Source organism: Neomonachus schauinslandi, chromosome 7 (assembly GCF_002201575.2).
Source record: "Neomonachus schauinslandi chromosome 7, ASM220157v2, whole genome shotgun sequence".
In the NCBI taxonomy this organism is placed as follows: Eukaryota; Metazoa; Chordata; class Mammalia; order Carnivora; family Phocidae; genus Neomonachus; species Neomonachus schauinslandi.
The window spans coordinates 46,287,147-46,302,398 of record NC_058409.1 but is presented as its reverse complement, the minus strand read 5'-3'; the positions used below and the strand labels follow the sequence as shown (position 1 = coordinate 46,302,398).

The window sequence follows — 15,252 nt, the reverse complement described above, 5'->3', positions numbered from 1 at the left end:
ATTTTGTCTTCATATATATGAAATTGGAGCTTAAATATTTGTATTCTCAAAATATCATTGCCATGGCTACAAAATTAAGTTACTAATATGATTTATATACTCACTTATGATGCTGAAAATTCCTTCAGGTCTTTCACAATCCTCATCAGCCACCTATGAGTTTTTAGTATCAACTCTTAACAACTGACTGGTTAAAGAAATTGATCAAAAGAATTAAGAAGCAGTTTCTTTTATGGTAAATCAGTGCAGTTTCCCTTACACTAGAGTAAACATACAGACAGACATTTTTTTTAAGGCCCTTGACAGTAGTAATGTCTGGCTTGGACCCTAGTTCTCTAACAGAGTAGGTTCTACAAGTCACGCATTACTTCATAGAGCATTTAATATGTACATTTTAACACCTCAGCTACTTTATAAATTGGAAAAGTTTGTTTTCTCTCAAATGTTGGGAGTTAAATAATCTTTAACATAAAAACTAATAGGAAGGTAGAGCTCAGTGTATTTTGTAGTCTGACTCATGTATTGTTCAATCATTTGCATTAGCACAGCAAGATGGATTGCTTATAGGAAAAATGAAATGATCTGGGCGCCTGGGTGGCTCAGATGGTTAAGCGTCTGCCTTCGGCTCAGGTCATGATCCCAGGGTCCTGGGATCGAGTCCCACATTGGGCTCTCTGCTCCTTGGGAGCCTGCTTCTCCCTCTGCCTCTCTCTCTCTGTCTCTCATGAATAAATAAATAAAATCTTAAAAAAAAAAACAAAACGAAATGATCTATTTTCTTCCAAATTCTAATATACTTGTTTTATCATAACAGATTATTTATTCAAGACTGGGGTCTCACAGATCTCAGGCAGGGCCTGAAATTAAATGAACTTTTCTGGGCATACTTAGCAGAGATTTTGCCACCTAATAGAATTGTTGTGTGCAAGTCTAACACTGTATCTTAAAAATGAGAATCCAGGACCAAAAAGCCAAAGAAAAACACACAGGCAAAGAAGCTCTAGTCAGAATCCACAGGTCAAGCAGGGTCTTTAAAACAGGAAAACAGATAAGAGTTGACAATAATGGAGTTGAAGAGGGAACTAGAGAATCCATGAGAAAATAAGCCCAGGAAACAGCCAAAAGTACAAATAAGATAGACAAGATGGAGGAGGGAATACAGCATCACAGAAACAAGGGAATACTCGGAGTTCCTAAACAGGATTCCTGAGTCACTCTACATACCCGGCCTTAGATAGTCTCATGCATTTATTTTTTCCCTCCTGTATGTCTCTTTCAGGTTTTCTTAGTTTGGGCTTTAACTTCTAATGGTTAGATCACTGAACTATCTCTTGAGGATTTTAAGTTGATTCAGTTTCTGTCTTGTCACACATTTAGAGTTTGGGTATGGGCAGATTATTGTATACCTGTTTATATAAGATCTTAAGAGATGGCTTCTCTGTTTTTTGTTACTTTTCTTTTTCTTTTTTTTCATAGTAGAGGAAGGAATTATATAATTTTCCCCCTAATTTTTTATTAGAGTAGTATTAGAAAAATAAAGAATAATGCTATATCATCTTCATTTATTTATATTCATTCAGACGCATTCAAACGCATCTTTTTGTAACTAGTGAAAATTACTTTGGAATGCAAGTGCTCATCTGTATCACTCTGCATCTAGAAGATTGAAGTATTCTGACTTGAAAAATCAAAAGAATTAACAAAAGTGCTTTCATTTTGCTAATTTTCAGCTTTCACCCATTGATACCAAGGTACAATTGCATCTTTTTGTAACTCTTTTAAGAGACTTTGCTAACAACTTATTGCATATGCGAATGAATTGTATATATAGTAAAGGCTTGGTAAATGACACTTTGCTCAAACCTTAGAAGATTTTGAAGGGTATGACAGGATGAAAAACTGAAAATCACAGAAAAATCATTATATCCTTACTGAGTTTAAAACTTATTACTAGAGTTGAGCAGAATAGAGTTACTTGTCAGTTTCTGTGGCCAAGGAGCAAAAATTCCAAAGTCAGTATTTTAAGAGAATACAAATATATAAAGCACATTTTGAGTTTCTTTGTTTATACCCCACCTTGCTCCAAAAATGATTTAAGGCAATTAAAATCTCATTTAAAATTTACCTATCAGCCATAAATGCAGTTATCAGTCAGTATGTATTATTGCCCATAGGTCTTACTCATCCAGTTCCACTGAAGAGGACACTTCAAAACAAAAGAAACAAAAATATCAGAAGAAAGAAAAGAAAAAAGAAAAAAAGAATAAGTCAAAAAGGGGGAAACATCACAAAAAGGAAAAAAAGAAGAGAAAAAAGGAAAAGCATTCTTCCACCCCTAATTCTTCTGAGATCTCCAAAAAGTAACTGAATCTTCAGCCTAAGCCATTAAATTTTAAAATTTGGTTTTTAAAGTTATCTGACCTTCCTTGGAATTTGCTATATAATTATGCTTTGCAATAAATCACAGCCTTTTCCATATAGACATTTTTTTTCATATTATATGGGACCATTGTCGTCTGGCAATACATTTTTAATGTGCTAACTCTAAGGTATTGAATCAGTCTTATTACTTGGTAGCCATGCCCCAAGTATAGTTATTTGTACATACAAAACACATTATTTTTGGTATTCATGACTCTTTGTCTAACTAGTGTTATTACTTCATAAGTTGATTGTAAATGGCTTTACTACAGTCAACACAGGTGTTCTACCTAGCACTTAATATTTGCTGAATCAAGTGTCCACCTTGCAGTGATAAAGTGAGGTAGGGGATAATGCTTTGCTCTTGACTCTGAAAAATTTAATAGCTTTATATCCTATGATAATATATAAAGGTAGTGAAATTTTTCACTGTTGTTTTTAAATCTCAAGCCTTTTTTGGAAGTCATAGGAGATGAAGCTGTTTTATTGGTTTTAACTGGGACATAAGAAATGAATGGTGTTGGCAGGAAGATGATAATGAAAATACTTATAAGGAATTTTTACTGTTACATGAAACACAGAGTGTCTAGTACCTGCCTCCTCTGTTATTGTAACAATTACAATTTTCTTCCTTGTTTAAAAAGACAAGTGTAGCTCAGCCTCATAGAGATGATGCTGTGTTGGGTAGAATTTTTAGGATAGACTCCTGGGTTGTTTTACAAATGTGCCATATTGGCATCTCTTCAAGTGATACCTCAAACACAGAACTTTTTAATTAGGAGAATGACAGCTAAATCATCGTTAGAGCTGATTTTTATTGTATTCTGTATGTAAATTTTATGAAGCTTGTTTCTATGAGTAATGTGGAAAATTTTTATAAATGTGAACATATATATTTATTTGTCTAAAATAATTTGTAGTTTTGAAGCAGGTTTCACAGTGAATTTATGGTTTCAAAAATGACCAGTTTGGGGTATTTCTCTCTTTTACTTCAGTCATAGACCTTAAGAGCAGTGACAAAAATTTAGGATTAAGAATTTTATTCTGTACTTTTTAAAATATAAGAGCCAGGGAGTTGCATCATGAAAGCCTTTATATAACAATGGAAATTTTATATGGGTAAGCATTTTCAAACATACATTAGTAGATAGAAGAGTTTCTTACATTTTTAATTTCACAATGATCAGTGCCCCTTACTTTGCTTAGTTTTTAGATAGCCCTGACACCCACTGAGTTAAACACTTACTGTTGTAGCAACATCAAACATCACTCAGTTATCATGGCTCGGCACCAAAGACTGCATGTACCTCACTGTGGTGCAGTTAGAAATTTTCAAGTTGCTGACCTACAGACATGGCTACAGGTAAAATCATTTTGGTGAAATCAGGTAAGTACACGTAACCTGACAAGCTGGAAAGGTGTACTGATTCTTTGTTCATCCAGCTCCCTCGCTGGCATGACCTCAGTCAGAAGGGCGGGTGGAGGGCAGCTTCCTAACTCCTCATACCTGTGCTTACTATATTCCCATTCTAGGGAAGCTATGCCCACAGCCCAACTCTAGCGTTATAGCCGAGGAAGTTTTCACACTTCTAGCTTTTCCATAATCTAATTTAGTCAGATGGCCTCCTCAAAAAGAAACCCCCCCCTTTTTTTTTTAAATAGTTCTATCAGTTGTGGAAGAGAAACAGAGTTACTAGGTTTTTAAGGGTTTGTTTGGCCTTTGCTGTATTTTACGTATTTTTTAAACTGCATTTTATGAAAATACAGTTCTTTGGTTATTATGATGAAAAAAATAAAGAAAAATTTTTAAAATGATTGAAAAATGTTACATGCACAAGGATGACCTCATCCTATTAAGTGTGTAACATGGTTTAAAATGCTAATAATTGTAGTGAAACAAAGTTAATTCAGGTATTGGTGACTTTTATTTCTGTTTCTTATTGTAGGGATTATAAATTGGCTCATTAGATTTGTTTTCTGAATGGGGACACAATTAATAATGGTCCAGAAGAGTTATATACAATTCAGCACTCATTAAACTAAAACAGGGTGCAGATTAAAAAAATTTAATGCTCAGTAATTTTTTCCACTAGATAATATTCTTGGAATTATTCTTAAGTAAATTCCCCATAGTATGAGAATAGTTTAAGAAATCTCTCATCTGAATAAAATTCATTTCTTTTCACTAATTTTCTTCTAAAGTGATTTTGTTGTTGCGATTGGATACAGATCTCACTCATAAATTTTAGAAGATTAGTGAAATTTTCCCTGAGGCAGTATGTAGCAGAAGGAAAACTGAATTTAACAGAAAAATCCAAAAAGTCCTGGCCTTTCTAACCACCTGTGTGACTTTCAACTAAATCATTTAGCTTCTCTGGGCCTTGGTGTCTTTCATCTATAACATATTGTACCCATTTATTTCTGAGACCTTTTCCCCTCCTTAATGTATATGCTTATCAATATTTTAGTAAATTCAACCTTTACCATTACAGAATGCTACCTTCTTACCTATAATAATTTCTAAAATGAATAATATTACTTGAATTGTACTAAAATAACTGTTAATTAAACACATTCAACTTCTTTAAGCAGATAATTGGTATTTGGTTTACATTCTTACCAACCAATGTGTGTCATTTTCGCTAGATGCATTTGGAATTTATGTTTAGCTTTGTATCTGTAACCTGATTATCTGAATACTCTTAGGTTATTGCTTTTAGCTAATGGATCTACCCCCCCACACAATTCCCTCTTTCTTTTCTCCATTATCATCTGTTGGCTAAAATCTCTCTGAGGTATCCCTAATTGTTCACCCTTCATACATATCTGTTTACATCTTTGGTTCTCTGAGGTCAAAACACCAATAAATAAGGAGTAAAACAATTTATGTGTCTGTATTTACAATTCACTCTGTCTAAAATTATATAACTCTAGGTCACCTTCAATTAAACTAAGTTGCGGAGTTACTATAATGTTGATAAAAATGCCATCAATTCCTTTCTTCAGCAAACATTGGTTGAGCACCTGGCATGGCAAACACTCTGCTAAGTACCGGCGATACAGAGATTCATAAGACTCCTTTGCTTCCCCAAAGAGGTTCCTAGTTTAGTTGGTAGGAGAAACAGAACACATCACTGTATGATAAGTGCAGTAATTGACCTGAGCATGTGTTTATAGAAACACGGAAGGCTACTTAGCTTGCCTGGAGAAGTTAGAAGAAGCAACCTAAAGAAAGTATTGTTTGACTTGGATTTTGATGGAGGATGAAGATGGAAGCCCTGGCAGTTACGAGTGCATACTATGAACAGAGACCACAACAGAAAAAACTTGAGTTGTGTGCGTGTCAAGGATTGCAAGCAATATGTGAGGAAGGAAGTGGAAAGAATTGAGACTACTACTGAAGGTTCACAGGAACACGAGAAAGCAGTCTTAAGTTCCATGTTTGGAAGCTTGGACTTGAATCTCATGAGACACCATGAGAGAGTTTTAAGGAAAGAAATTACTTTTATTGAGGTTTGGTTTCATCCATTTCAAAATCCAATTAAACAGTTTTTAAAAGATGAAATTGCTCTCATGAGAAGGCCACATAGAAAATAACTTGAATCTTTCATGTCCTATTATTTGTATATTCCTGTTACGTCCTCTTCTAGACCCACTTTTCTTTCTAAGATTTGATGATCACCAAAAATTCCATTGACTTGTCTTCTAAAAACACATAAAGCTACTATATTCTTTATCAGACCCATCCCCAGAATGACCTGCATATATGCATACTTGGAAATGTGCTTTGTTTTAAATTTTTAGGATTATTTTAAAAAAAATTTTTAGATTATTTTTGACTGACTTAAATTCTGTCACTGGGTTAGTATTTGTTACACTCCAAAAAAATCATTTAAAATAGTTTTCATTGTATAGACTTGGTTGTAATTTGATGAGGCTTCTCGCTTTCTTAATATTTTGTCTCAATCTGTGAAGCACCACTGCTTCGAAGTTACAGAGACACATACCAGTTGGTCCACTGGTTGAGCCCGGTGGCTCTCCCTCAGGTAACCTGATTTGGCAGGGACTATAGCTAGTACCAGTGCTGGGATTCCATCTTCCTGGGCAGTTGGCCTCCAAGGAGAGTATATGTCTTAAGCCAGCTTGATGATAATCCCACTTGTGAAGCCCAGGAGCTGCAATCCGCGACACATCTAGCCATGCCCAGCCTCCGTATCTCACAGGTTAGGACGAGTTTGGGGAGCCATGAGCATTTTGCTGGCCTTGACCAGTTTGCCTGCTTCCTGGGTCATTTATGGGATCAGCACTTGCCCTTGAACAGCAAAGGTAGAACTGTACCAGTGCCTTAACTTGCTCATCCTAGGTTTTTACCTGAGGCAACATCTGATTAATAGTGTAATTTTGAATATCTGTGTATCAAGACAGCCAGTGTGAAATCCAGCATGGCCAGTAGATGTTGCAGTAATGATCTTGGAGCTATGCTCTCAATATAGCCACATGTGGCTATTTAAATTTAGATTAATTAAATAAATAAAATATAAATGTATTCTTCACTTGCACGAGCCACATTTTAAGTGCCCAGTTGCCACATGTGGCTAGTGGCTACCATGGACAGTGCAGATATAGAAAGAACATTTCCACCATCACAGAAACTTCTGCACAGTGCTGGTCCAGAAGACATCCCCAGTTCTTGGTAAAAATTTTGACAGCCTAATGGCCAAAAGTTTCTAAACCTGAGATTTGCATGCCGAGAGCAGTAGGGCATTCCTTTTTTTTCCTCTCAGACCAGAGAAGCCGTATTTGACACATTTTGAAAGGCTAGTCTTTCAACTACAGTAATTTTATACAATACGGTGGATGTGTTGGGAAGAGCCAGCTTTTAAAATTAATCCTTTTTTCCTAGTGAATTCCATTAGAAAACAAGGTCTGTGTTCTTGTAATAGAAATCATACTTAGGAATAAAAATCTTTTAAGACAATTATAATGTGCAGAAACCGTACTTTTATTTCTAGACGTCTTAAGTGGTATTAATGCAATAGCCTTAGGTGGGACTAGAGCACTTATTTTTTTATAACTTTAATTTTAGAAGTTCTGTAGGAACTTTATCAGTGAAGGATTTTTGTTATGGTTATCCCTTGGTATGCAGAAAATATTATGCAGATTATGCATTGTGACCTATTTTGTTATTGAATGTTAGGTTTTATAAAGACAGTACATTCATTTTGTACCCAGCAAGCCCTAAAAAAAGGTAGGGGTTGATCTCTAGGAGACTTAACTTGCCACCTCTGTTTTATAAGACCATCCCCCCTGAGATTTACCTATCCAGTACCATCTCCTAAAAAGAACTGCCTCTCAGTATCAAAAGAATTGTGAAATGTTGGTAATGTGACAAATCTCCCATTGTTCCGCACTGGTGTAGGTTCGCTTGTCTGTGTTATTGATAAGTTCTTTAATTTCTCCTGACATATTAGCATAATTTCATGTGATACAGAAACATCTTAATTAGCAAATAAAAGTAAACTTCTGCATATGATCAGAAACCTCAGTGGGGGGCGCCTGGGTGGCTCAGTTGGTTAGGCCACTGCCTTCGGCTCAGGTCATGATCCTGGAGTCCCGGGATCGAGTCCCGCATCGGGCTCCCTGCTCGGCAGGGGGTCTGCTTCTCCCTCTGACCCTCCTCCCTCTCATGCTCTCTGTCTCTCATTCTCTCTCTCAAATAAATAAATAAAATCTTTAAAAAAAAAAAAAAAAAGAAACCTCAGTGGGTTTTTAATAAATTAATTGAATAATCAAAAATGCAGCTGTGTCTTGCTTTGTGAATGGTGAATTTTTGAAAAGTACAATTACAAACTCTATTTGAAATGCATTCTTTATTTGTATTGCTCCATCTCTCCAGTGAGCTTTTGCAACACAGGCTTTTTAATAATATACAGTTTTGATTTGTGTTGTATCCATTTTTGGATCTTGAATTGTATCATCAGCTTCATCGGATGTTTCAATTGTTGAATTTGATGCTGCGTTTGAATTGGGGGCTTTGGTTTTCCTGTTTGGGTTGCCTGCAAAACACAAAACAAAATGAAATAATTATTTGGAATTATGACATAAAATTTGGCTTTTTAAGATGTGTGCTTAAAAAATACATTTTGGAGCAATATTGAAAATATGTCTTGAAAACGCTACATGGATGAGTGAGAATGGAATCATTTCAAAGTTGTTTTTGAGCATTTCCTTCTGAAAGTCAAATTAGGGAAATAGTAACAGAAGTAAGAATTTCATTTTCATTTCCATGCTTACCCTTCTTTCTTCCATGTTTCCATGGAGAAAATTACACATTTGAGAAGAAGGTAACAATTTCTGGGTTACTTAATAAAAGTGTGACTGTCCCTGTGCATAAAAATGAACAAAACTATACTAAAGCTTATCTTAATAATTTGCAACACTCTTAAGGCTTTGCAATCATAATCCGTTTAGATGTAGTGTTTAAAAAGAACACATTTGTGCCACAATCTCATTCACTCATTCCACAGAAATATGAGTCCAAAATGCACAAGGGTAGAGGAATATGGACCTTTGCTCATCACAAAAACTAAAGCTCACAGCAAAGAAATGGATTATTCTTCAAGAATGATTGTTAGAAAAGTTAAGGGGGTGCCTGGGTGGCTCAGTCAGTTAAGCATCCAACTCTTGATTTCAGCTCAAGTCATGATCATGACATCGAGCCCTCACGTCGGGCTCCGCACTCAGCGTGGAGTCTGCTTGAGATGCTCTAACTAACTAACTAACTAACTAACTAAATCTTTAAAAAAAAGAAAAGTAATTGTATCATATAGCTCGCCAATATATACAAATTTAAATACTGTATAAATATGTAGAAGCACTGGATAAATCCCCGCTGTCACTAATGCCCTCCTGGTGTTGAATCCCTAGCCCAGTTCGTGGTCTGCATGCTGTCTGACCTACTGGCAGCATTTTCTCTCATTGGCCTCCAGGATATCACCCTTTCTTGACTCACCTCCTGTCTCCATTGCTTCTTCTCCGTCTCTTGTTGGTCCCTTTTTTTCTCCAGGCCTCTTAGATTTAGGAGTGCCTCAGGGCTCAGCCTGTTGGTTCCTATCACCGTCTCCCTCCCTAATTAGTCGCATTTAGAAAAACATGCTCTGAACCTGCCTCGGACGAAGCAGAACCCACTGGCCAAGAGGTTCCACTATTAGAAACAGATCTTTCCTCTACCCTTTGCCACTTGCATAAGTCGATTCTCATCTTTCAGTGTGTTCATCCTGCCTGGCTTTGCCCATTTATAAATAACTGTACAGACTACTTTCCAGGCCCCATCAGAATAGCCCCACTGTGGGTTGATTTCAGAATTCAACACTCACAGGGCAATATTATTTACAAGTTGTGAAGAACGGTGTCTCACTCCAGCTCCCATATCATGCCCACAGAACTGAAATGTGGGTGGTATTGGTCTCTGAGCTCATCTTAAAATATCCTAAGTTTAAAGCATAGGGCCTAGATCGTTCAATAGATGGTTTTGTTTCATTACCCCTGAACCTCTGTGGTGGTAAAATAAATGTTCTCCTTCTCAACATTCAATCATAATGTTTCAACCATCTAATCTGATTTTTTAAAAGTTAATTTGTTGTAGGCACGACATTTTCTAGCCTGGCAAGTAGCTCTATGCCCAGTCAGCAATTATTCTCTGTTAAATGGAGTAGGGAAGGCTGGTATGAAAATCTAATAAACCGATACATTTGACTTGACTGTTACTTGCAAAGTGGAGTTTTAAAAAATAGTAGATAAAAATTTAGCTACTAAGCACTTAAGTAATGGAACTTATTCTCTGTGGGGGCCACTGAAACTGTTTTCCTCATGTAACATTAGAAAAATGACATTTTGAACCTAAAGATACATCCAGACTGAAAATGAAGGGATGGAGATCCATCTTCCATGCCAGTGGACCTCAAAAGAATGCTGGGGTAGCAATTCTTATATCAGACAAATTAGATTTTAAACTAAAGTCTGTAATAAGAGACACAGAAGGACACTATATCATTCTTAAAGGGTCTATCCAAAGAAGATCTAACAATTGTAAATATCTATGCCCCCAACTTGGAAGCTGCCATTTACATAAGCCAACTGTTAACCAAAATAAAGAGTCACATTGATAACAATACGTTAATTGTAGGAGACCTCAATACTCCACTCTCAGCAATGGACAGATCATCTAAGCAGAAAATCAACAAGGAAACAAGAGCTTTGAATGATAACATTGGACCAGATGGACCTCATAGATATTTACAGAACATTCCACCCTAAAACAACAGAATACTCATTCTTCTCGAGCACACATGGAACTTTCTCCAGAATAGACCACATACTGGGTCACAAATCAGGTCTCAACTGATACCAAAAGACTGAGATTATTCCCTGCATATTCTCAGACCACAATGCTTTAAAACTGGAACTCAATCACAAGACAAAATTTGGCAGAAATTCAAACACTTGGAAGCTAAAGACCACTCTGCTCAAGAATGTTTGGGTCAACCAGGAAATCAAAGAAGAACTTAAACAATTCACGGAAATCAATGAGAACGAAAACACATCAGTCCAAAACCTATGGGATATGGCAAAGGCGGTCCTAAGGGGGAAATACATAGCCATCCAAGCCTCACTCAAAAAAATAGAAAAATCCCGAATTCACCAACTCACTCTACACCTTAAAGAACTAGAGAAAAAGCAACAAATGATGCCTAAGCCACGCATTAGAAGAGAAATAATTAAAATTAGAATAGAAATCAATGAATTAGAAACCAGAAACACAGTAGATCAGATCAACAAAACTAGAAGTTGGTTCTTTGAAAGAATTAATAAGATCGATAAACCACTGGCCAGACTTATCCAGAAGAAAAGGGAAAGGACCCAAATTAATAAAATTATGAATGAAAGGGGAGAGATCACGACTAACACCAAGGAAATAGAAACAATTATTAGAAATTATTATCAATAACTATATGCCAATAAACTGAGCAATCTGGATGAAATGGAGGCCTTCCTGGAAACCTATAAGCTGCCAAGACTGAAACAGGAAGAAATTGACAACCTGAATAGGCCAATAACCAGTAACGAGATTGAAGCAGTAATCAAAAACCTCCCAAAAAACAAGAGTCCAGGGTCTGATGGATTCCCTGGGGAATTCTACCAAACATTCAAAGAAGAAATAATACCTATTCTACTGAAGCTGTTTCAAAAAATAGAAACAGAAGGAAAACTTCCAAACTCATTCTATGAGGCCAGCATTACCTTAATCCCCAAACCAGGCAAAGACCCCATCAAAAAGGAGAATTACAGACTGATATCCCTGATGAATATGGATTCCAAAGTCCTCAACAAAATCCTAGCTAATAGGATCCAACAATACATTAAAAGGATCATCCACCAGGACCAAGTGGGATTTATCCCCAGGATGCAAGGGTGGTTCAACATTTGCAAATCAATCAATGTGATAGAACACATTAATAAGAGGAGGGAGAAGAACCATATGGTCCTCTCAATTGATGCAGAAAAAGCATTCGACAAAATACAACATACTTTCCTGATTAAAACTCTTCAGAGTATAGGGATAGAGGGAACATTCCTCAAGTTCATAAAATCCATCTATGAAAAACCCACAGCGAATATCATCCTCAATGGGGAAAAGCTGAGAGCCTTTCCCTTAAGATCAGGAACACGTCAAGGATGCCCACTCTTGCCACTATTGTTCAACGTAGTACTAGAAGTCCTAGCAACAGCAATCAGACAACAAAAAGAAATAAAAGGTATTCAAATTGGCAAAGAAGAAGTCAAACTCTCTCTTTTCGCAGACGACGTGATACTTTATGTGGAAAACCCAAAAGACTCCACCCCCAAATTACTAGAACTCATCCAGCAATTCAGTAATGTGGCAGGATACAAAATCAATGCACAGAAATCAGTTGCTTTCTTATACACCAACAACACAACTGTAGAAAGAGAAATTAGAGAAACGATTCCATTTACAATAGCATCAAAAACCATAAGATACCTCGGAATAAACTTAACCAAAGAGGTAAAGGATCTATACTCTAGGAACTACAAAACACTCATGAAAGAAATTGAAGAAGACACAAAAAGATGGAAAAACATTCCATGTTCATGGATCGGAAGAATAAACATTGTTAAAATGTCTATGCTACCCAGAGCAATCTATACCTTCAATGCCATCCTGATAAAATTCCAATGACATTTTTCAAAGTGCTGGAACAAACAATCCTAAAATTTGTATGGAATCAGAAAAGACCCCTAATCGCCAAGGAAATGTTGAAAATGAAAAACAAAGCTGGGGGCATCACGTTGCCCGATTTCAAGCTATATTACAAAGCTGTGATCACCAAGACAGCATGGTACTGGCACAAAAACAGACATATAGACCAATGGAACAGAATAGAGAACCCAGATATGGACCCTCAACTCTGTGGTCAAATAATCTTTGACAAAGCAGGAAAAAACATGCAATGGAAAAAAGACAGTCTCTTCAATAAATGGTGCTGGGAAAATTGGACAGCCACATGCAGAAGAATGAAACTTGACCATTCTCTAACACCATTCACAAAGATAAACTCAAAGTGGATGAAAGACCTCAATGTGAGACAGGAATCCATCAAAATCCTAGAGGAGAACATAGGCAGTAACCTCTTTGACATCGGCCACAGCAACTTCTTTCAAGATACATCTCCAAAAGGTAGTGAAACAAAAGCAAAAATGAACTTTTGGGACTTTGTCAAGATAAAAAGCTTCTGCACAGCAAAGGAAACAGTCAACAAAACAAAGAGGCAACCCACAGAATGGGAGAAGATATTTGCAAATGACACTACACATAAAGGGCTGGTATCCAAGATCTATAAAGAACTTCTCAAACTCAACATCCAAAAAACAAATAATCAAGTCAAAAAGTGGGCAGAAGATAGGAAAAGACACTTCTCTGAAGAAGACATACAAATGGCTAACAGACACATGAAAAAATGTTCATCATCATTAGCCATCAGGGAAATCCAAATCAAAACCACATTGAGATACCACCTTACACCAGTTAGAATGGCAAAAATGGACAGGGAGAGAAACAACAAATGTTGGAGAGGTTGTGGAGAAAGGGGAACCCTCTCACACTGTTGGTGGGAATGCAAGTTGGTACAGCCACTTTGGAAAACAGTGTGGAGGTGCCTCAAAAATTTAAAAATAGAGCTACCCTATGACCCAGCAATTGCACTCCTGGGTATTTACCCCAAAGACACAGATGTAGTGAAAAGAAGGGCCATATGCACCCCAATGTTCATAGCAGCAATGTCCACAATAGCCAAACTGTGGAAAGAGCCGAGATGCCCTTCAACAGATGAATGGATAAAGAAGATGTGGTCCATATATACAATGGAATATTACTCAGCCGTCAGAAAGAATGAATACCCAACTTTTACATCAACATGGCTGGGACTGGAGGAGATTATGCTAAGTGAAATAAGTCAAGCAGAGAAAGTCAATTATCATATGGTTTCACTTATTTGTGGAACATAAGGAATAGCATTGAGGACATTAGGAGAAGGAAGGGAAAAATGAAGGGGGGGGGGAATCAGAGAGAGAGATGAACCATGAGAGACTATGGACTCTGAGAAACAAACTGAGGGTTTTAGAGGGGAGGGGGGAGGGGGGATTGGTTAGCCCGGTGATGGGTATTAAGGAGGGCACGTACTGCATGGAGCACTGGGTGTTATACGAAAACAATGGATCGTGGATGACCACATTAAAAACCAATGATGTATTGTATGATGACTAACATAACATAATAAAATTTAAAAAAAAAAAGAAAAACATTTTTATAGGTTTATTTTTCATGTGCGTAGCATTGTTTGTCCTCTTCAGTATTCTAGCAAGTAAAGATAAAGATCAAGGATATAAGATGTAAATTAGTTGCATATTATCTGGGTGGCTTTTGCATCTTACATAAGCGTTTCTTTAAACATCTAAAACTTAAAATTTTATTGGAGTTCCTGGAAGTCTGAACTGAATGTTGGTTAATTCCTGTCCTTCATGTTTCCTAAGCTTTTTACATTCTTAGAATCATAAGACATTTCAATAAGACTTTCAATGTGTTTTTATCTACCTTGCCACATACAGTTTTTGTTTTTGTCTTTTTTTAATGGGAAATAAATTCAGGAGGTTATTTCCCAACTTAGGAGTTCTCTCTAAGTCATCTCCCTTCTGACAGCTTTAGTTTCTATTATGTATTTTCTGGCAGCAACCAAGTTTATCTAACCCGTCTATTGCCCTCTGAGATTTAAAGGCTTGCAAAAAACATATCCCAGTGTTACAGGTCTTTCTTCAAGGACTTACAAAGACGCCCATTCTCCAGCCCTGACTCATTTCCTTGGCTACTGGATCCTTCTAATCAGTGTAGGTACAAATTTGTTTCTTAGATTGACTTCTTAAAGCAAGGCAGTTCCCCTAACAGAATCAATTTACTTCACAAACAAGAAAAGATTTGTTATAAACACCATAGCAATATCATTTGAAGCAGGAATTTTGATTAGCAAGTTAACACCCCTAGTGCTGACTCTCTTCTCACAGCTTACGAAAATCCAAAGGTGCTTTCAATGTATATCTTTCTGGTAAGTTAGAATAATGGGACATAGGGAAAAACAACTGCAGTGAATAGCTATAGTGATAACAGAGTCCAGCTAACTGCATCTCTGTGAAATAATTTTAAAAGAGCAAGAGAAGTCTGAGCAACCTCACCTTTTCCTAGTTTTGCTTTGATAAATAGAA

The 15,252-nt window shown here is 36.6% G+C and overlaps 2 protein-coding genes across 2 annotated transcripts in view; one reads left to right on the top strand and one right to left on the bottom strand.

Moving 5' to 3' along the window:
• SREK1IP1 (SREK1 interacting protein 1) overlaps positions 1-2,676 on the top strand; it is a 40,228-nt gene extending 37,552 nt beyond the window's left edge. Inside the window, exon 5 of the mRNA XM_021701739.1 lies at positions 2,175-2,676. Within this exon, the coding sequence (XP_021557414.1) occupies positions 2,175-2,364 (190 nt within the window). The 3' untranslated portion in view covers positions 2,365-2,676. The remainder of the gene's footprint in view (positions 1-2,174) is intronic.
• A 5,664-nt stretch (positions 2,677-8,340) lies between these two features.
• SHISAL2B (shisa like 2B) overlaps positions 8,341-15,252 on the bottom strand; it is a 20,979-nt gene continuing 14,067 nt past the window's right edge. Inside the window, exon 3 of the mRNA XM_021702126.1 lies at positions 8,341-8,477. Coding sequence (XP_021557801.1) covers positions 8,341-8,477 — 137 coding nt within the window. The remainder of the gene's footprint in view (positions 8,478-15,252) is intronic.